This window comes from Panthera onca, chromosome B4 (assembly GCF_046562875.1).
Source record: "Panthera onca isolate mPanOnc1 chromosome B4, mPanOnc1 haplotype 2, whole genome shotgun sequence".
NCBI lineage: Eukaryota > Metazoa > Chordata > Mammalia > Carnivora > Felidae > Panthera > Panthera onca.
Window position 1 is genome coordinate 134,235,624 of NC_138345.1, and position 22,530 is coordinate 134,258,153.

General features: G+C 52.2%; 2 protein-coding genes and 1 long non-coding RNA gene across 5 annotated transcripts in view; 1 reads left to right on the forward strand and 2 right to left on the reverse strand.

Annotated features, from left to right (window-relative positions):
- On the reverse strand, positions 1-10,639 carry PMM1 (phosphomannomutase 1). The gene is made up of 8 exons (XM_060656222.3): positions 10,484-10,639; positions 7,099-7,216; positions 5,870-5,946; positions 5,652-5,743; positions 5,312-5,411; positions 1,841-1,916; positions 917-1,032; positions 1-544 (listed from the first exon to the last, which is right to left on the reverse strand). The coding sequence occupies exons 1-8, from the start codon at positions 10,568-10,570 to the stop codon at positions 422-424; spliced, it is 789 nt and encodes a 262-aa protein (XP_060512205.1). The 5' UTR covers positions 10,571-10,639; the 3' UTR covers positions 1-421.
- DESI1 (desumoylating isopeptidase 1) overlaps positions 10,484-22,530 on the reverse strand; it is a 27,624-nt gene continuing 15,577 nt past the window's right edge. Inside the window, exon 6 of one of the 3 annotated variants that reach the window (XM_060656228.3) lies at positions 10,484-13,922. In XM_060656228.3, the coding sequence (XP_060512211.1) occupies positions 13,898-13,922 (25 nt within the window). In that variant the 3' untranslated portion in view covers positions 10,484-13,897. Of the gene's footprint in view, positions 13,923-19,797; positions 22,292-22,530 lie in introns of those variants that run through there. The other 2 variants (XM_060656229.3, XM_060656226.3) reach the window with 2 other exon arrangements.
- Positions 15,105-22,530, forward strand: part of LOC132693669 (uncharacterized) — a 9,681-nt gene continuing 2,255 nt past the window's right edge. The window contains exon 1 of the long non-coding RNA XR_009616920.2: positions 15,105-15,217. This is a non-coding gene — a long non-coding RNA (uncharacterized LOC132693669). The remainder of the gene's footprint in view (positions 15,218-22,530) is intronic.

Genomic DNA, 22,530 nt, shown 5'->3' on the forward strand with positions numbered 1-22,530 from the left:
CCTTGTTCCAGGAACTTTAATATTTGTGAGAGAAAGTTCTGGCAAATACGCACCTTCCCTAGCGCTCTGTACCCCTCCGGCACAGGCGAGCAGGGCTGGCTCTCTCGTCTGACACTAGCACGTGCCTACTCCCAGCGCAGGCAGATCTGTTCTGTTCACAAGGACGGGCAGCAGCTGTAGCCAGGGCTGTCAGGGTGAAGGACGGAGCTGGTCCCACCAGGAGCTGACCGGATGGGGACGGTGGTCCTCGTGGACCCTGGCCCCATTAAGGTGGGCCTTGCAGCAGGGTATAGGAGGCAGGCATCCTGAGCCCAGAGGAGGAGGGGCCCTGGCTCCCACTTCCTCAACACCAGGGCCAGGGGCCCTCTTTAGGCCCAGGTAGAACTCTCTGGAAGTCCCTAAGAGCGGGTGTGGGTCCTGGTCAGGCCTCATGGGCGGTCTCTGGGAAAAAGATCTCTCGGCATCGCTGTACTGTATCCTGCGGAGAGACCACGCTGTGGCCGACGGTCCGGGGGTCAGCGTAGATCTCAAAGTCATTCCCACCCTGCACACAAGAAAGGGCAGGGAAGACACAAACATGTAACGCCTGAAGGAGCTTCCCAGGGCTATGGCCCAGCATGCGCCCTGGCGAGGAGTCCCCCTCCCCACACTGGCTCCTGGAGCTGCCTCTTCTGCCCTCTCAGAACCACCAGGAAGCCCACCTTCCGGGCCTTCACCAGATCTGCCCTGACTCACTGTGTGACATGGGACAAGTGTCCAGCCAGCTCTGGCCCCAGCCTTCCAGTCTGGGTAATGGGGCTGGTGAACACTAGCTGGTCTCCGGTAGTCTCCCAGGGGCCTGTTCTGTTGCCCTGTGTCCTGGCCTTGACCTGGGGGTGATTTGGGCCAGAAACCACCTGGGCTGAGCCATACTCACGGGACTGGTCTCGTTCCCAAAGAAGTGAATGGTGTCAAAGCTGTCTTGGTCCAGACTGTCCAGGCAGTAGCGCTTGTCCCAGCCCTCAGGGAAGACGTCAAAGCTGATCATGCCTCCTGTGGGGGATGGCGGACACGGCTAACAAAGTGGTGGCCCACTGGGTGAACTTGGGCAAGATCCCTCATTCATTCACTCGACAACCCTTGAGTGCCGGCTTAGAGCCTGGCAGAGGGCACGGAAGACTCAGGGACCTCACGAGAGTTGCGATCCAGGGAGAAGAACAGGCAGTAAACCAACCAGACCACCTCGGAGCATGTAAGTCAGTGGAGTCGGGGGAGAGAAGCTCCCCAGCCAGCACGGTTGGGGAGACCTCTCCGGGAGGGAACACTAAGGCCTAAACCAGAGTGGCAACTGCAGGGGAGCAGGCAGAGTCCCCAAGAAGGGCATGGAGTGCGCCAGCACCAGAGAAGGCTGGGACAGGGCAGGGGTGAGGCCATACAGGCCCTGGGGTCCAGTGAGGGCTCTGAGCAAGGGTACAGCATGGTCTGCTCTTCTGTGAGTGTCCCTCCGGACACTGGGCAGTGGGTGACGTGGCAGTGGGAGGACAGCTGTGCTGGAGTTAGCCAGAGCCTGAGAAGAGGCTGCAGGAGATGATGTGAGCTGTGGTCAGATTCCAGAACCATTCTGGATACAGGGCCTTGGGATTTGCTAGTAGACTGCAGGTGGGAAGGGGTGAGGGAGAAAATTGAGGGAGATGCTTTGGTTTTTGACCTGAGCACCTGGGTGGGTGGCAGGACATGGGCTGGGTTTTGGTGGGGAAGACTGGGGGCAAGAAAGCTTTCTAGAGGTGCTGGGGAGCGAGACGCTGGGCTGGCTTCTGTGTCAGGCTCTAAGACCCTCCACAGGACTAACAGATGGACATACCTCGGGAGAACCTCAGCCCTTTTCCGGCAAACTCTGTTTTCAGGGCTTCCACAAACTTCTCCCGGATCTTTTCCTTCTGCAAGAGGGGAGGGAGGAGACTCAGGGGGCTGCTGTGAGCCAGGCCCCGTGTGAGCTCAGGTAGACACCGTGACCCCCTCCCCCCCCCCCCCCCCCCCCACTTTACAGATAAGGAAACAGAGGCTCAGAGAGGGGGCCGTGCCTTGTTCAAGGTCATACAGCCTCAGTGGCAGAGCCAGGGCCTGAGTCAGAAAGTCTATGACTGAACTCAGGGCCGGATCCTGCCAGTGGGGATGTGGGCAGGGTATCTGGAGGAAGCCTCGGAGTGGAGGCATGAGGAGGAATTTGAGGGGACGGGGCAGTCTGAGTCCCAGGTCATAAGGTCCACTTCAGGGCAGGGCTCAGTCCTGTTGGCTCTGCCCAGCTCAACAAAACAAACCAGACACCAGAGATGGGCATGAGATGCCCATGAGGATGGGGAGCCCTGTTACTAAGTGGTTGTGTGTACTCAGAGGTCAGCAGGATGCCAGGTGGCCATGAGAGCCTGGCCAGTCAGCTCACAGGTGACCTGGAAGGGAGTTTGGACACATCCTGGGGAACCAAGAGTCACTGGGGACTCTTGGGAACAGAGTCCCCAGGACTATTTTAGTCAGTCCACATTGTGTAGGATTGGAGTGGAGAGAGGCAGGCAGTGGCCAATGGTTTGGGGCCTGCAGTAGGCCAGGAAGGGTGAGCTATAAGGCCAGATATGACCCAACCTGAGAGATAAGGGCAGACCCTCTGGGTTCCAGGCCTGGCCGTGTGACTATGGACAAGTTGCCTGACTTCTCTGAGCTTATTTCCTGGACTAAAAGATGGAGGTAATAAATGAACCCTACCTAACCTGCGTCTCCTAGAAAAGCAGACAGGAGGCATGTGAGCCCCCTGCCTGCCTTGGTTTTGCCTTCTTAGCAGGCAGGCGGGCCCCCAGGGAGCCCAGAGTCCCCACCAGGGGCCACTTTGTGGGCCCAGGGTTAGAGTTAAAGGTGTCCCAGGCTCAGAATAAACGTTCCCACATCGCCTAGGATGCTGTATCTCCTGGTCTACAGAACCAAGCTGATCACTGGACAGCCTGTGTCAAGTCCAGCGTCAGCAAGGACGAGCACTGTGACTTGAGCTGGTCACTTAACCTCTGGCCTCAGAGTCCTCATCTGAGGAAGGGGACTACCTGCCCTTGGGATCTGAAGGACCAGAGAATAAAATATTTATATGGGATCCTGGCTGGTGTAGGGCATACAGATCAGGAAGTTCATGCCCCCCACCTCCAATATCAGAAGGGGGCAAACAGGAGCCAGAAAGACGAGAGAAGACCCTGGGAGCTTTGGGAAGGGTCAGTGTCTTAGACTTCCATCTCGTCTAGTCATTATAGCCCACGAGATGGTAACTATGCTTACCCCCACTCTACAGACATGAAAACAGAGGCACACAGTAGTAAAGCCACTTTTCCAGGCTGCTCAGCAAGCAGGAGGTGGAGCTAGGATTGGAAACTGGGTGGCCTGAGTAGAGGCCACCTCTCAGTATGTGCATGGGAGAGGCTCTCTGCCAATGGTCAGTGTTAACCACCCCAAAAAGAAAAAGTCTTCATGCCTGTGGGCATTGCCTATTCTAAACCTTGGGACCCAGAGTGGGAATGGGGGGTCGGTGAGCTGGAAGGCATCCCTGTGAGTCCCACCCACCCTCAGGGAAACACCAGAGGGGAACAGGTAGAGTCCCAAGGTCCCAGGTTCAAATCTTTGCTCTGTAACCAATTCCCTAAGTGACCTTGGCAAGGCATTTCCCCTCTCTGAGCCTCAGTTTCCTCTTTCATAAAATGGGGATAACACCACCTATTTCATTCATTCAGCAAGTATTTCTCTCGAGCACTTGCTACGTGCTGGGCACATGCTGGGCACAGGGGATCCAGCGGTGAATAGCCACAGAAATCCTGGCCCTTAAGCAGCTTATAGCTTCAGCAGGGGAAACAGATAATAACCAAGATTTGAAAAGTAGGTGATAGGGGCACCTGGGTGGCTCAATTGGTTAAGCATCTGACTTCGGCTTGGGTCATGATCTCGCAGTCTGTGAGTTCGAGCCCCGCATCAGGTTCTGTGCTGACAGCTCAGAGCCTGGAGCCTGCTTCAGAGCCTGTGTCTCCCTCTCTCTACCTGCCCCTTCCCCACTCACACTCTGTCTCTCTCTGTCTCAAAAACAAATAAACATTAAAAAAAAGAAAAGAAAAAGAAAAGTAGGTGATAGAGTGTATTAGAGGGTAGCGATGGCTGCTTGGGGAGGAACAAGAGAGGAGTAGGAGGTGCAGGGGGACGCACTGTTGAATGGAATGAGAAAGTGACACGTGAGCAAATGTGAAGAGGAAAGGACCAGCTGAGCCTGAGGAAAGTGTGTTCCAGGCAGAAGGCACAGCCCTGAAGTGGGAACCTGTCTGCTATCTCTAGAATCAGCAAGGAGAACATGGTTGAAGCAGAGACAGCAAAGGGGAGAGAAGGCCACAGACGGGCCAGCAGGAAAAGGCTTTGGATGGGTGGACTCACTCCATCCCTGAAAGGGCAGGGTAGGCGGCAGGCTTGATAAGCAAAACCCAAGTCAAGGTTTAGCAGGGGCAGCACATGCAAAGGCGAGAGAAATACTGGTATGTGCCAAGAACAGATGCAGAGAGAAGGCTGAAGGGGCGGGCCTGACCTGGGCAGACCCCTCAGGGCTCAGGGCGGCACAGGAGGGGCTGAGACACTGCTCAGTTGGCGAGAGGAGCAACGGAAGTTCTGTAAGCAGGGAGTGCATGGGGGCAGAGGTGCTTCAAAAAGGTTCCCAGTGGCACCGTTAGAGAACAGACTGGCAGGAGCTTATTGGGGAGGGGGTGGGGAGAGACACATAAGTGAACAGATTTGAGACAACTCCGGAGGCTGAATCAAGAGGAGTTACTGCTGGGGCGCCTGGGTGGCTCAGTCGATTAAGTGTACGACTTCAGCTCAGGTCATGATCTCACAGTCCGTGAGTTCGAGCCCCAAGTCAGGCTCTGTGCCGACAGCTCAGAGCCTGGAGCCTGCTTCGGATTCTGTGTCTCCCTCTCTCTCCCCCTCCCCTGCTTGCACTCTCTCTCTCAAAAATAAAATAAAAACATTAAAAAAAAAAAAAAAAAAAAAAAAAAAAAAGGAGTTACTGCTGTACCCTACAAGGGTGGGAAGGTGGAAATGATACCCTAGGCTGTTGGCTTAGATAAGTGGTGGCTAGTGGTGGAGGGAAACCAGCCATGTTGGAAAGACGCAGAAGTGCCTAGACCATGGCACAGGGTGGGTGTCCAAAAGGGGACTGGTTGAATCAGACCACCACTGCTAATCCATTTCACTGATGGGAAAACAAAGGTCCACAGAGGTCGAGTAACTGAGGCCCTACAGCCCAAGGTCACACGGTTGGTGGCACCTTGTCTAGTTCGGAGAACTCGATTCGCTCCTCCAGGGTACAGCTCCGGCCGATGGGTGAGATGTTCAGCATGCCATTCCGGAACTCGATGAAGGTTCCACTGATGGTAACGGGGGTAGGAAGGGGGGCAGGGAGCCAGAGAGAAGGAGAATGGCCCTGAATTCAAATCCAGCCCCATTCGGGACCACGGCCTCCTTGGACCTCCCAGGAGACAAGAATTCACGCACCAGTAAGTTGGGGCCCTGGAGCGTGCAGGTCCCATCTGAGAGACCCACCCCTGTCCTCCCTCAGGCCTGGGACGGAGGGGGAAGGCCGGATGCAAGGCTGGGAGGGGTCTCACCGCTTCTTGGGCAGCCTGAGCAGGGCCATGTAGCGGAGGCAGAAGTTGATCAAGTCTTGCAGCAGCTCCTCCCCCAGGTGGCTCTGGATGGTCTGGGCAAGGAACAGGGGGCTCTGGGTTTGGCGGGCACAGTGCCCTCCCCCAGCCCAGGACAGAGGCACCACAGGCTATGTCACTATGGAAAAGTGTCCGGGGCTGAGGCTCTGGGGGCCACTGACCTGCTTGGAGAGCAGTCGTCCGTGCTTATACTGCACTGTCCCATTCTCGGCAAACACATAATCAAACTTCTCGATGACTTCAGGGACATGTAGAGGCCAGGGGGAAAGAAAGAGTGTGAGACCAGGTACCCAGAGCCAAGTAGAGGGATAAAGCCCACACTCCTTGGTTTGGCATTCAAAGCCCATTTATTCCACCCCAAACCTGCTTTTCTAGGCTCTTCACTTTCAGCTTTTTCCCCACACAAGCCAGTCACACCTCTGGGCCTTTGCTCACACAGGTCCTTCTGCCTGGACCACCTTCTCCCACTCCCCGATCTGGCTCCCTCCTCCAGAAGCCTTCCAGGACTCCTCAACAGAGGGAGTCATTTCTGCTCTGTGATCTCACAGCGCCACCATCCAGGCACCATCCAGGGGCTTCTGTCACTGGTTGCATGGGGGGATTTTCAGCTCTGGCTGCCACGTAAGTAGCTGGAGGGTGTGGGAGGAGGAGGTGCGGGGGGCACAGCCAGGAGGCTGGTGCAGGGTCTAGGTGGAGGCGATCACCTGGACAATGGAGGGGCAGTGGAGACGCAGACATGGACACACAGGGAGCTATTTCTAGACTTCCTGGAGAATGCACGAGGGGGTACGGGAAAGGGAAAAGTCAAGTAAGTTTCTGGTTTGAGAACTGGTGGGATCTGCCCTAACTGAGCTGAGACCAGGAACTCAGCTGAGAACAGATGCTCTGGGTCTAAAACAACTTCTGAGTGACTTCAGATCCTTCTCTGTTAAATGGGATAACCAAGCCCTTCCTAAAGTTGGTGGTGAGGAGTAAATGAAAAGAAGTTAACATATGGCCATTTTCAGCAATGGTAGCCATTACTAACTACTATGCATTTCAGGGGCCAGGCAGGGGCCACCGACTGGGCCAGCCAGGCATAACTATGTGCATTTTAAAGACAAGGAAATCATCCTAGACTCAGCAAAGAGAGCAGAGAATGTGAGCTACTCATGGGCAATATTCTGTCTGCTTTGTTCCCTGTTTCTCCAAAGCCTGGCACAGTGCCAGGCACATGGTAGGTGCTCACTGTGAATCAGTGAGGGGAGTATTTCGCTGTTTCCCCCTACTTCCTCTGCAGCACAGAATCGGGGCAGGGTCTTTGAAGGCACATGGGTCCAGGAGCCTCCCGAACTCCCCACTCCCTGCACCCCCCATCCTAACCGTGGGTGGCTCTGGGCGCTGCTCGTACCTTCATCCCCCTCTCCCAGCTGCTCAGCAATCTTAGAGTAGTCCGAGCCGCCCACGACACCGATCTGCACCCTAGTTCGCAGCTTCTGCAGGAAGGCAGCCACCTCAGGGTCAATTTTCTGCAGGGACAGGTTGGGGAAAGCACAAGATTTGTGGCTGTCAGCATGTCTGGGACCCCCACTCAATCCTCACTCGGTGCTCAGAATCCAGGGAGCCCATGGTTCCATTGGCATCTGAGGTTCAAGGTTTAGAACCCAGACCACAAAACTAGATGTAATGGGTTCAAAAAGTCTCTCAGCTGCAGGATGATCTTGAGCAATGGGCTTTGTTTTCTTTGCCTTACTTGTCCCATCTATACAATGGGGGAAACAGAGTAGCAACCAGATGGAGGCAGTCACTGCTAAGATTAAATGAGATCGTGGATCCAGAGTGCTTGGAAATAAACAAGCAATTAACTGGTGACTAATCACATGAGGATTCCCCACCAAGGAAATGCAAACTAATGAGTTACACTCTATGTTTTCAAACTTTCAGCTCTTTAAAGCTGACAATATGTGTAGTAAATGATGATGTCAGATGTTGCCTATGAGAGTGTGAACTGGTGTAGCCACTTTGGAGGGTAATTTGGCAATATCTATGAAAACTCAAAATGCGTGTGCCCCATTACCCAGAACTTCCGCTTCTCTTGCCTGGATGTATATGGAGGTCTCCTGGGGTATGGTTTATAATAGTGAAAACCTGCAAACAACTCATAGGCTCATCAATCAGAGAATGGTAAATACCTGCTCTGAAATACTACACTGTGGTTACACAGAATAAGGCAGCCCTGTGCTTCCAATATGGGAGAGTCCTGAGACATGCTGTTAACTGTTAAAAGCAAGTTCCAGGAAGGCACACACAGTATGATATCACCCATTGAATTAGGAAAAAAAAAAGGCGGGGGGGGGGGGGGGGGGCGCCTGCATGGCTCAGTTGGTTAAGTGTCCAACTTTGGCTCAGGTCATGATCTCGCGGTCTGTGGGTTCAAGCCCTGAGTCAGGCTCTGTGCTGACAGCTCAGAGCCTGGAGCCTGCTTCGGATTCTGTGTCTCCTCTCTCTCTGCACCTCCCCTGCTCGCGGTCTGCCTCTCCCTCAAAAAGAAATGAATATTAAAAAAATAAATAAATAAAAGAAGCCTCACAAAACAATGCTTAATATTTGTTCTGAGCAAACAGATCTAGATGAAGGTCTGGAGGGAAGCCACAGGAGAGGCAACCACCTTTCTTTCGGGAGGGGGTGGGCCAGGGATCCTGACATAGTCAGAGGGAACTTTAGCCTTCTCTGTTGTTTTCATTCTTTACAAAAGAAAGTGTTTATGAATACGTGTACAATTAAAAATTAACTTTTATTGGGGCGCCTGGGTGGCTCAGTAGGTTAAGTGTCGGACTTCAGTTCAGGTCATCATCTCACAGTTTGAGTTTGAGCCCCGCGTCGGGCTCAGTGCTGTCAGTGCACAGCCTGCTTAGGATCCTCTGTCTCCCTCTCTCTCTCGGTCCCTTCCTCGCTCGCTCTCTGTCTCTCAAAAATAAATAATAAACATTACGGGTACCTGTATGGTTCAGATGGTTGAGCGACCGATTTCAGCGCAGGTCATTATCTCACAGTTCGTGGGTTCAAGCCCTGCATCAGGCTCTGTGCTAACAGCTCAGAACCTGGAGCATGCTTCAGATGGTCTCCCTCTCTCTCTGCCCCTCCTCTGCTCACACTGTGTGTGTGTCTCTCTCAAAAATAAATAAACATTTAAAACAAATTTTTTAAATAAACATTAAAAAATTAACTCTTAGGGGCGCCTAGGTGGCTCAGTCGGTTAAGCGGCCGACTTTGGCTCAGGTCACGATCTCACGGTCTGTGAGTTCGAGCCCCGCGTCGGGCTCTGTGCTGACAGCTCAGAGCCTGGAGCCTGTTTCAGATTCTGCGTCTCCCTCTCGCTGACCCTCCCTTGTTCATGCTGTCTCTCTCTGTCTCAAAAATAAAATAAAAATGTTAAAAAAAAAAATTAAAAAAAAATTTAACTTTTAGTTTTTAGCTTATATATTTATTTTTTTAGGAATCTCTACACTATGTGGGGCTAGAACTTACGACCCCCAGATCAAGAGGTGCATGCTCTTCTGAGCCAGCCAGGTAGCCCAAAAATTAACTTTTAAAAAGCACTAAGGATAGGGCTTGGCATGAACACTGAAGGACAATAATAACACACTGTTCTTATATAGGCTGATGGGTCAGTGGAGCAAAGGGTCAGAGGGAGGGGCTGGGGCTGTGTCTTCGACCCTGCCACCCTCCCTCCACTGACCTCTTTCTGCCATCCTTGAGGAGGACCCTGAGAGCTGCTGGAGGCAGGGCAGCCAAATACCTCCTTGTACCCCCAGAACCCAATCCAGGGCCGTCCAATAGGGAAGGGGGAATCATTCAGGACCTAAAAGGGGAGGTTAAGGCCTGGGTTTCCATCAGTCTCTGCCCTGCAACCCAGCCCTACTGGCTCCCTGCTCTAGGGGTCTTAGCTGTTCCTTATGCCCAGGGACTGGAGGGCAGAATACCCTTAGGGCCAACAAGAAAGAGGTCTGCTTATTTATGTACCCAGATGGAGAGGATCAGATTGGGGGCTCATCTAGGGTGAGATCCAAAGCTAGAAAAACTGAGCGTGGAGCAGAGTTTGGCGACAAGCCTTTAAACAAGCAGTACTCCCACCCTCCTTGTGCCACAGCATGTTCAGTGACCAGACCAGGCCTGGGGACTCTCATCTCCATCCAGGTGGTCAGAGCCCAAAACTAATCCGAAAAGTTACAGAAGCCTTACCTCCTTCCATAACTGGGGATGGGAGGTAAAGTGGGTGAGGAGCTTGAGAAAACAGACCTCCACCCAGGCCTGTAAAGGCCTGGTGGGCTGGCTCCGAGACCCCCGAATCCCACTAGGTGGCGACTCTGATGCTTGGGTGCGCGCAGAGGGCTCTGGGCTAGGGCTCTAGAGCCCCGGGCTCAGTCGCCAGCTTCGGGCTACAGGTGCATCCTAGGGGCGGGTGCCCAGGCTGGCGAGGCGGGGGCGCCCGGGGACCAGGCCTCAGCGAGAGGAGGCCTGAGCGGGGGCAGCGAAGCTAGGTCCCCGCTCGCAGCCTCCTCCCTCCAGAATCCCACCCGCCCCGACGCTCCCGGGCAGAAGGTGAGCGCAGACGCTCGGGGGATGGGACATGGAGGACCGAGTCCCCATCACTCCCAGTAGGCGGCCCTGGGGCATTAGGGGCTGTATACCGCTGCATCCTACACTCGGTCCTGGGGTGTCCAGGGTCACGTCGCTGCAGCCCTCTCTGTCCACGTGACACTCCCGACGGGAGCTGCTGAACGTCAGGGCCTTACCTGGCGAGCCGGCGTGAGGGTCCCGTCCACGTCAAACAGGCAGAGGACGCGCTCCTTCCTGCGGGCGCCCTCAGTGGCGACCGCCATGGCTGCAGCTCGGCGCGCGCGGCAGAGTGCAGCGATGCCGCCTCCAGAGCCGAGTAGGAAAGAGGCTAGACTAGGCGGGGCGCGGGAGGGGCGGGGCCAGGGCGTGATCTCGGCGGGAGAAGGACTGCCCTGACGGGGCGGGGGCGGGGCCTGAGCTGACTCCGGAAGGCTGATTCTGATTGCACCAGGTGGGGAGGGGGCGTGGCATAGGGAGGAGCAGAGAGCAGCAGGCTGGTCTGATTGTTCCAAACCAGACGTAGGCGGGGCCTGAGCCTGGGCGCGACGGGAAGTGAGGCATAGAACCCGGAAGAGAGGAGCGGGGCCAGAGTAGGTGCTCGGCGGGAATATTCTGATTGCATCTGATCTTGGGTGGCTGGACGGGGGCGGAGCCTCAAACCCTGCAGTGCAGTGAGAGGGCGGGACTCCAAGAACCTGAGCTGTCCCCGAGTCTCCCCGCCCGCCGTCAGTCGCTCCGTGACTCACCCGTTCCTTGCTAATGCCTTTGCCCTACAAATCTTAAGCGTTAATCTGATGGCCTTTGCTCAGGCTCTGGACTTTACCAGATGGCCTTGGCGGACTAATAATCCTTCCACTGTCATTCTGTCCACCCCGTGAGGCCTAGCTCATGGATCACCTCCTTCAAGAAACCTTTCTGGATCCCTCTATTCATAATTATTTAACCATCACGTTGACTTTATAATCAGTCCTAGGTTGCCTTCCCTCCCAGCTCCGCCACTATGTGACTGAACAAGTCACTTCACCTCTCTGAGGCTTTGTGTCTCCATCTGTGAAATGGGAAGAATATCACCTACTCTGTAGGGTTGTTGTGCATATGCAAAGAAAAAATGTAAAAGAGCCCACATAGGACCTGGCACACAGCAGGCCTATTCCAAAGGAGAATTTGTATAGATGTGTTTGATACCGTTACTGATTAAACAGGTATTGCACGTCAAAAGTCTTAAAAATGGGCAGACCTCTGAGCCAGCAATTTAACTTTTAGAAAATAAGGGAAAAAATGGGGATTGGTTAAATTATGATCTATTTATTAGATGAAGTGCCGCGAAGCCATAAAAATCTGTGTTATAGAATATTTAGCGTGGAAAAAGCATGGTAATGAAAAGCAGCAGGCTGTCTCTGGGTGCTGGTATTATGGTGAATTTCAAAGTTCCCTTTGAAATGCATGGACTACAGCTTCCTCTTCTCCAGGATTCTGTTTTGGCTTCCTTCCATACTGCTAGAGCCAAGCCCCCCCCCCCCCCCCCCCCCTGTGCTCCCAGGGAGTGCCATTCAGTTTGGGAGTATGCCTGGGTGGGCATTTTTGCTGCATCCACTATTCTTGCCAATGCCTGTGATGGAAGTTTGGGGGTGATGGTTTGTGGGGTCCAGAGCCGATGGCCAAGAAAGAATTCTTGAAGGCGTCTTTGGTGCAAAAAGGTAATTTTATTAAAGCATAGGGACAGGACCCATGGGCAGGTAAGAGCTGTACAGCGAGTGTGGGGAGTGACCCTTTTATGGAGTCGGGGAGATGAAGTAAGGAGGAAGTTTCTAAAGACTTTCACATGCTAAAGACATACTGGAGGCCTAGCTATTGTTGAATTAAGGTGGTTTTTCCCTCTAGCAAAGCATTAATATTGACAACAGGGAGTTCCTGGACTTTAGGCCATTGATGGGATTGCCTTTTTCTGGTAAACTGGTGGAGTCTCTTATCTGTTTAACCATTTGTTTTTTTGTCCTTTCCTGTTTTTGGGTAGCTGGGAGTGTCCAAGGAATAAATACACGTCCCACCTGGGAAGGGGGTGTGTGCCAGCTTTACTTTGCCCTCAGCTTACCTCACGCTCCCTCATCACCTGTGATCAGCTCCGGCAGTTTAGGCCATGCAAAGACACACATCCACACACCTATGAGTGGCACTTCAGTGCACAATGCTTTTGATAGTTTTTTGTTTTGTTTTTTTGTCTTGGTAGCTGCAGTGCCCTAGGAAGATCTGATATGGTTTGAAATGTTGGGGTTTGGAGCTGAAGTCCAAGAAAGAATTCTGGAGATGTCTTCGGTGTAAACATGTGTTTTTATTATAGCACACGGATAGGACCCATGGGCAGAAAGAGCTGGAATGGGTTGTGAGGAGTAACTGATTATATACTTTGGGATTTGGGGAAGGTAAAGACAAAGAGAAGTTTCCAAAAGGACTTTCATATGCTAAAGAAGATTCTCAGGATCTAAGAGGCCTTGCTATTGTCAAACTATGATCTTTTTTTTTTTTTTTTTTTTTTTTTTTTTTTTTACTGTAGCAGAACATTAACGTTGAGACAGTTGGGACTTCCAGGAGGAATATTAAACTCTGCCTGTCTCAAGGATTTGTCAATGGGCTGCAGGTTATAAGGAAATTTAGTTTTGTCTACATTTCCTTTTGCCTTTGTTCTCATCAGATCGCTCGAGGCAGAGTCCGGAAAACCGCAGTTTGGTCCCTGCTAACTATAAGGACTTGGACAAGTCACATTTCCCGAACTCTTTCTTCATCTACATAATGGGGACGTAATCCCCACCTGATAGGACTTGAACAGTGAGCTAGGAATAACCATTATTTATTGACCCCCTTACTATGTGCGAGCCATCACACTGGACAGTTGACTGCATATCTTCATGCATTCTCATAGAAGCTCTAGAAGGTATTGTCTCCACTTGGTGAGGAAAAACAAAAGGGATGTACCCAAGGCTATATAAAGAACCTGGCAGGCCTGCCGGGCTGAGACCAGAGTGAACAGGTAAGGTGATTACCTGCACAGGCAAAAAACTTAGGAGGACACCAAAATAAACATAAAAATAAGTGGCGTTTTAATTTTTTTCTTTCTAATTTAATATTTTTTAAAAATAAAAATTAATGCCAAAAAAATCCGTGATGAGCAAAATATAGAAAAAAATGTAAAAGACAGGATCAATAATTGTGCCCTGCTGAGGAGCCATATTCAACCCGGGCCATAGGAAAACACTTGTTTGTTTGTTTGTTTGTTTCCAGGCCCTATGCCAGGGTTTGGTTCATTCATTAAACAAATGTGTTGGGGTACACACTGTTCTGGATTCTGGGAATACTGTAGAGAACAAAACAAGGGCCTTGCCCTCAAGAAGCGTTTGTTTTCTCTTGAATACTGACAGCAAGCAGAACCATCTCCTCGGGAAGGAAAACCCAACTCGATCTGCTCTTCCTGCTCCATCCAGATCTGGTCCTTGGGTCTCTGGGCACTGGTGATGAGGGAGCATAAGGCAAGCTGAGGGCAAAGCGCAAACTAGCAAACACACCCCTCCCCCCAGGTGGGATACTTGTGACATTCCTCAGGCACTCCTGGCTGCCCTAAAGCTGAGAGAAGGAAAAAAGAAATAGTTAACTGATAGGAATCACAGTCGTGCAGGACAGGAGTCACCAATAGTTTACAAATGCAAATGTAAATTACAAGAAAAAGGCAATCTTATCAATAGCCTGATCTCCAGAAACCTATAGACTCAGTTTCCTGGAGCCCCAACATCACCCTCCCTTCCGTAGTGATCTGGGAAACAAAGGCAAGAAGGAAATGGTAAATAAAATTAAATTTCTTTATAACCTGCAGCCCATTGGCAAATACTTGAGGCAAATACAGAGCATAGCATTTCTCTAGGAACTCTCTACGGTCTTCATGTTAATGCCCTACTAGAGGGAAAACAACCTTAGCTTGACTATTGCAAGGCCTCCTATCATCTGAGTCCTCTATAGCATATGAAAGTCTTTTTGGAGACCTCCCTTTTGCCTTTACCTCCCCTAACTCATGGTATATAACCAGTCACTATTCACAACCCCAGTGCAGTTCTTTCTGCCCATGGGTCCTGTCCCTGTGCTTTAATAAAATCACCTTTTTTGCACCAAAGACGTCTTCCAGAATTCTTTCTTGGCCATCGGCTCTGGACCCCCACCACTCCAAAACCCCACCACTGGCAGGGCCTGAGACCCCTCCCAGGGCCCAGTTAGCTAGTATAGAGCCGGTGGGTGGGGCTGGAATTGCCTAAATTAGTCTCTCATATCTCACAGCCAATACCTACCTGCTCCATTGCCCAAGAGTTCCTAGGAACTGGTTAAATGCAGATACCCAGCCCCCACCCTGCTGCTGGGCTCCAGAAGCTGTAGGATGGGGCGCACAAGGCAGGACAGGTTTTTGTCTCCTATGGATTGGGTCCACTCTTACAAATACAAACAAAGCTAAGCTCCCAACAATAGCACATGTGTAGTGAACTAGTTTCCTTACAAATACCTTTCACAGTCTCTTCCAGAATTCTCACCTCAACCTTTTTTACTGAAGCCCAGGGAGGGGGAGTGAGTGCTCTGAGGCACAAATCCAGGAGTACCAGACGGAGTAGCTCTGTGGCTACCAGTGTGTCCCTTTAAGAGGGAGGCTCATCCCTGGCAACTGGTGTCCAGATGGAGCCTTGGAGAGGCCCTAGGGAGAGGCAGAAGTAGGACTGGGGGAACTGGGACTGCAGAGACTGGTTGTCAGAGGGCATTCTGAGAGCACCAAAGGAAGCCAGGTCTGAAGACAGGGGGCCTGAGACCCTAGCCTGGAAGGATCCTGCTCAAAAACGAAGGCTCTGGCTCTTTGGGGCCAGACCTTTGACTGAGATTTGGAGGTTAGTGGCTTCCATATTTGGTTTGGACAGTGTAGCTCCTACCCTGGGTACTTCACTTGCTTTTGCCAAGAACCCTTTGAGGTGAGTACGCTTATATCAATTTCTAGATGTAGGTACTGACACCCTCTGGGGTGACCTTGGCTTCCCAAGATCACAGCAAGGTCAGAATTCACATTAAGTTCTGTTCCTCTAAAGCCCATGCTTTTCCCTGCCCTCTTGGTGGAAGGCCAACTGTCAACATGTGCTGAGTGAATATGGGAGGTGTTGACCTTCTTTTTCCCTATCTGGGGTATGACTTTTTTTTTTTTTTTTAAGAGAGAGAGCATGAACGCATGAGCAGGGGAAGGGGAGAACCTTAAAGCAGGGTCCACGGGCGCAGGGCTTGAACTGTGAGATCATGACCTGAGCCCAAATCAAGAGTCGGACACTTAACCTACTGAGTCACCCATGCGACCCTGGAGTGTGACTTTTTCAGGGGTGCAGTCCCGGCCTGAGGAGCAGCCTTGATGCAGTGCATATACAGGCAGACTGACGGTTCCTCGGCTGTCCCTCCTGGGGCTGTCCCTCCGCAGCTAGGTGAACTTGGGCAGGTCCCTCCCACTCTCTGAGCCTGTTTCTCATCTATAAATGGGGCCACCACTGCCAGCCTCTCCCAGGCTGTCAGGAAGATGAGGGGGCGCAGGAAAGGAGCTGTGCTAAAAGGGGCTTTGCAAAGAACAGTCAGGGCTGGTTGTTGGTTCTAATTCCCTCTTAGTTTATGGGCAGCAGGAGGTTGGGAGATTGTGGATGTTGACTTTTTTCCTCCATATTTCAAAACACCTGCAGGATTTATATTGTTTTCACAATAAACAAGTCCCGTTGAATTTAAATAAGCAGAAGGGCACATGCTCAGAGGTGGTGTTTGTGGAGGGGGTGGAGGCTGTTGTTGGGTTGGCACAGGCTCCCTTGGGGCCAAAGCCAGTGGGGCCAGGGATGGCACTGCCCCACCTGGAGATGGGGGGCAGGGGCGGCAACTCTCCCTCCCCCTCTACACCTGGGGTTAGTGATCTCTGTGGATCAGAGCTCAGCCCCAGGACTGAGAACTAGTCTCTGGAGTCGTGGGGAGGGAGAGGAGTTTTGCTCCCCAGGAGGGGTGGTAGAGACTGTCTGATCTATAGTCTTTATTCTACAGATTCAGAGAGGCCCATAGAGAGGGAGGCCTTGATCAGGGTCATTTGAGTCAGAGGGCCAATCCAGGCAGGTATGTATCCAAATCCAGGGTTAAATTTTTATGGCCGACCCTCCCCTTCGATGTCCGCCCCGCAAGAAGATGCTGGCTCTGTGCCAGGTCCTGTGCTGGGCTCAGGCACTCAGGTGATCACAGCTAGACCCTACCCCTGGAGGGTGCCCCAGCTAGTGGGAGCCTGCCAGGAAGCACCCACAAGAGGAGGGGTCTGCTCTGGGGTAGGGAGAAGTCAGGAAGGTTTTGTAGAGGAAATGCTGTAGCTGGGCCTTTAGCTCTGAGAAAGGGGTTGCTCTGAGGATAGTTGGGGAGAGATGATCCAGGTCCAGCAAACAGTAAATTGAAGGTGGAGGTGGATACTGTTTGCAGTGACAGTGGCCTACACTTAACAGCAGGGGATGGGGGTTGGAGAGGTCCAGGGACAAACTTAGGAAGGGCCTTGATAAATGTGAGAACAATTGGACTGTTGTACTGTGGGCTTCTGGGTGGGGGGGGGGGGGTGCGGCACAGTGGTTGAGGTGTGTAGGGAGGGGGCAGGGCTTGCTTCTGTGACCTGGGGTAGGTGAGACTAGCCCCTTGGGGGTGGGCTGGGCCCCGAGTACATCCACAGCGCCACCTGGTGTCCACCTCTCTCACTGCAGCGTGACCTTGTGGGGCTTTCTCCAGGGGGGCCAAACCTTTGAGCAGAGATCTCTGCAGGGGACTCTGGGCTCCCAGGCCACCCTTCAGACAAGGGTCAGTCCCCCAAGCCCTACCCCCTTCAAAGCAGCCAGGCTCCGTGGTCAAGGGGTCACATTCAGTGATGTGCCAGACCCCTCCTGGTTCTTTGCTGCCCTCTCAGGCCAGAGCCCCTGAGTGTGAGGAGACATGGGTCTCATGGTCCAACCCACCCGCCCAGGCAGGCGTCCTCTTACACCATGATCCCATTCCAGAGCAGGTCCGGCCTCCACGCACACAGCTGTGATGAGCAGCCTACTCTTACCTAATGGTTCCCTCAAGCTTTAGGGAACTTTGCCGGAATGTCCTCTCCTTAGAGCTTCCTCTATCCAGTACCGCCAGGCACCATCACTCCCTCCTCTATGGTTTTCTTTCAACCTTGCTGGGGCCGTACAGATCTTCACTACATGCTGAGAACAAAGGCAGGTACCACACAGCATGTTCAGCATGTGTGTCTTCAAATCCACAGAAACCTCTGCAAAGATGTTCACAAAATCCAACACCTCTTAGGATGATGGGATTGCAGACGACTTTTCCTCTCATCTTTGTACTTTCATTGGTTGCTTACGTTTTCTAGATATATAATATGATAAAACAAATACTTTTTGGAAAAAAACAAATGAAGAAATCTAAGCACACCCCAAACTAAAGCTGGAGGAGCTCCGCTGAAGCTCATGGATGCAGGACAAGGGGCTGTGGCAGTGGCTGCGCCACCCTGCAGCTCTGGCCTTTCCTGTTTCACAGGAGCTGTCCATTCCTCCCCGCACTCTGAACACCAGGGGAGCAGGGAGCTTCTTCGCAGCTCCCCGGTCACTTAGCAGATGCACAACACACCTCACCTCTTACCTGACAACTGCAAGCCCCCCCCCCCCCCCACCTCGTTTTCTGCTCCTCTTGCACCATCCCATCTCTCAACATAGCAAATCGACTGTGTCACTCTTTGACCTACAAAGCCTCGCGCCGTCTGGCCCGCTGGCCTCTCCAGCCTCCACACCTTCTACCACCTCCTTGGCTCTCGTGCTCCGGTCATTCTGGCCTCCGTTCAGTCCTTCCAACATTCTTTTCACTTGCTGCTCCCTGTGCCCGGAGTGTTCTTCTCTCTGATCTATACTTTGTCAGTGAGGCCTCAGATTAAACATCACCTTGTCACACAACTTCCCCAACCTCCTGATACGTATTCCTTCACACCTGGGGAATTCACACCCACTGCCACCTGGTTGTATTTCCTCCCTAGCACTAGGCCACCTGAGATCACCAAACTTCTCTACCCTTTTGTCTCCCAGCATCCTCAGAATAGAATCCCTGCCGGGCAGGAGGCTTGTTGGTCCTGCTCACCCCTGTACCCTCAGCACAGAGCCCAGGGCTGCTTTACATACAATAGGCTCCCAGGAAGACGTTTGTGGGGATGAATGAATTTACCCCAGACTGACTTGCCGTGAGTCACAAAGTCTAAGGGTAAAACCATGTGTCATTTCCCACAGAAGCAGGCAGTACACATCAGCGGCATCTTGTCTTGGAAACTGTCCTCAGCAGAGAGGATTGGCAGGGGCCTCTGCCCAGAGCTGGCTCACAGGAGCCCCCAGTCAGTGGCTGTTGAATGCATTCTGCTCTCAGCCTGACATTCACTGAGCGTTTGATCTGTGCCAGGCACCGAGCATAGCACTTTACATTTACTCTCTTGAAAACCACCCTGTGAGGTAGGTACCATTTCCTCCATTTTACAGAAAAGGAGACAAACAGACTGGCCCACAAGTGGCAATGTTAGGACTTAAGCACAGGCTGTGTGATCTCAGAGCAGGCACTCTTAGATTCCTGCCTCGGAACATGTCAGCTTTGGGGGCAGGGGGAGATGTCAGCCAAAGCCACCTACCCTCTGTGTCCTCTGGAGAGACAGAGCCTTATTCTTCAGCTAGCATGCTGGAAGACACAGTGCCTCAATAATAAGGTCTCACAGGTGTGGTGGTGAGAACATGGCCTGGATTCAAGGGCCCGGCCGTTTGCCACCTGGATAACTTAGTTTCTCTGTACCTGTTTCCCCATCTGTAACACGAGACCAGTATCTACACCTCAAATCCATTGTGTGCGAAAGTACCTAGCCTCGCCTCAGCCTGTGGAACGTGTTCACTCAAAGCCAACTGAACCAACAGACACCTGCGGCCACACTAGTGTCTGTAGTGCCAGGGGACGCTCGGAGAGCCATCCACCCACCTCCACACTTGTTCAGTGAGGTCATCGTAATAAGGTGGGCAGAGATCCTTGGCGCCACAGACCCAGCCTATAGCCAAACTGAAACCATAAGTATACGCTTCTTGGTGGGGTGAGATGCTCTCTGATGGCCAAGGTCCTCTAGAGGAAGATCTCGGAAGCTGGGGCCAGCAGACGAGGCTTTGAGTCTTTCTCTACCACCAGCTGCAAGGTGACATTGGGCAAATAGTATTCTCTCGGGGCCTCTTCTCCATTTTTGTAAACCAATGGTGAAAGTCAAATATTCTTCCCTGTTATTGTCACTTCTCATCCACAAGGCTAACAAACAAGCAAAGGCAGCATATCCAGACTCAGCAGAGTTAAGCTCAGAGGGAGACAGACTGAGAAGAAGCCTGGCTATGTTGGACGCATACCCAAACCTTAAGCACGACGCAAATGCAGCAGGCAGAAATGAGTTTATTGCATTAGAAAAAACATCAAAGAAAACCAGCAAACACCTCCGTACTAGACACAGTCATTAGTTTGACTTCAAGGGCAAAAAGGAATCTCAAAGGTACAAGCTTTATTTTGGGGAAGGGGTGAGGTCCATCCCTCCTCCTTCCCTGTCCCTTTAAACCAATGGACCTTGATGGAGGTGTCTACTGTATGACACACACATGGCTCATTTCTCACTCTGCTTGTCTCGCACACTTGTGTGGAGCTAGCTGGTCATAATGAGCACGCTCCTGAGGTTCTGGGATTGACAGAGAAATGTGAGGATTGGGTTGGCGGTCGTAGCCTGAGCCCAGGCTTCCAAAATGAGTGATAGTGGGACTTGGGTGGGGGGAGAGAGCTTGCCTTCCTGGAGAGCTCAGAGAAGGCTGCTTGCTGACTGATCCCTCCATCTTTCCCCACAAGCCTAGAGCCCAGGCATTGGCACAAACGGCTGCTGGGCATCAAGGGGGACTTTCAGTGAACCAAGTGACAGTCTCTCAGGGTAGCTACTTTGGCTAACTTCTCCTGGGTCTGGAGTGACTGCTATTAGGAGTGAAGCCAGCTGAGCCTGGATATGGGGGAGAAGAGAGAAGGAGACTGTGATGCCACACCTTCTGGCTAGAGCTGAGAGCCCTGGGAGGGAAAGTATGGAACAGGAGCCTGGAAGAGACAGAGGGCTGGGCAAGGCAACCTGGAAAAGGAGAGAAACCTGGGTGGGAAGCGAAGGACTCCACTAGTAAGCTGCCTTCCCGGGAGGTACCCAGCCCGAAACCTATTCTCCATGAGCCCAATTCTGCCAGTAGGTCAACATTAAATAAGAGTCCTTGCTAGTTTTCTGCTCTACAAAATGTCACTTGACATCACAGCTGGTCACCACGGAGGTGCCTCTGGGCAGGTCATAGGCAACCACAAAGGCAGAAAATCACCTTTTCCTCTAGCCAAGCCCCTGATGACGCCAACTGCTATGGCTAATGGTAGAGACAGGGGGAGATGAGCAGCAGCTTTTTGAAGAGCAAAGGCACCTGCTGCAGGCCGGACCCCAGGAAAGAGAACATAATTCAAGTCTGAGAAGTGGCAGGAGCTGTGGCGGGAGGGACCCACAGATGCCAGGGCTGGGACCTGACAGCTCTGAGACCCTTCTCCACACCCCCCCAAAAAACTAACTTAAGGGAGGCATGTGTAGAAAAGGAATCTGAAAGCCTCTCCAGGTAAGAAACGTCCAGATTGGTCCTCCCTATAAGCTCCTAGCAGCAGCTCATTAGGAAAATGCCCAGTCAGGCTCTCAACAATGCATCCTTAAAGTCAGAATGACAACAGAAATAACATGTGCCTTCAAAACACACTGAGGATAATGTACAAAATGTCTATCAGAAACAACTCAAAATTTGCTTGCCACCTTGATTCTGCATTATTATTCTATCTTTCTACATGAGGGATATTTTCCTAGAACAGGGAATCATTTCCCCTTGGTCCCTAGCTGAATATTGCATCTGGTTTGGGGATGAAGGGGGGTGGTACAGGGACTACAAACAATCTACATTATTACTTGTAGACAATAGGCCTGGGTCTCTGCCGCTCCAGCCCAAACCTTCACAAGGTCAGCCATGCTGAGGAAGAGCAGCCTGTAGCCAGCAAGGCAGGTTCTCCAAAACTGATGTCAGAGGATTGGCAATCAGTAGGTGGAAGGAAGAATGGCTTTATCCTGTTTTCTCTGGCCTGACACTTGCCGTCACTCTCCCCTGATCCTGAGGCTTTTGGTTGCTCCAGCCCTGGCCCCGTGGCCTTGCTTGGGGTAGGGAGAGGAGGTGAGAGAGGCTGTGGCTACAGAGTTCACTTAGGTTGGGTCAGTCATCCTGAAACTGGTCTCACGTGCACCAAATCCTTTGGTTCATTTAACGCTAGAGAGGAACTGCTTCCGGGATGTTGCAATGGCTGCTTCGTGGATGTTGTAAAACTCACCTGGGTCCCACAGGTGGTGGCAACCTGGGTACAGCGTGGGCATTCTCTGGAAAGAGGTTCTGGGTTGGGGCTCCCCCAAACCGTGCCTCTTGCCTTCTGCTTAAACAAACCCTCTCCCTTTCTCCAGTGTGGAGGACGCCTAGGAAGCAGCGTCAAGAGTGAACTCACAGACAAGACAGCCTTAATAAATTAGTATAATACTATTAGAAGGGGTGGCATTTTGTTCTGTTTCTTAGCAGCATTGTCCTACATGCAGCCTGGTGATCTCCTTCCCTGGGAAATTTAAAAAGCCTTCCCCTGGTTGTTAGCTCTGATGTAAAATTATAAAATAGAAATCTGGTAGGGTTTGTTTTGTTTAAAAAGGAAAAGCCCTGGTGAGGCAGGGCGGTCCCATGCAGTCCTGTTAGCTCTGGCCGTTGGGTCGGCCCACGGGGCTCCCTCCAGGAGGCTGGATCTGAATGGAGTCCAGCAGGGGCCGCAGGGCCTGTCCGAAGGGCCTGTGGAGAAAAGAGACCCAGGGGCCGGGGTGGGCTGGGTGCAGACAGTCACAACCGCGCCCATGGGTACAGCGACGCCACCACACAGGGAAGAAGGACACCCATAACCTCACTCGCTTTTCTCACCTACCTCACACATCACGTTCATGGAGGAGCCCTCAAAAGGGCCTGCTCTGTGTTTTTATTCCTGGGGTCCCCCTCACCCCGCGGAGATGCTACCGTCTTACTACTTCACCTGT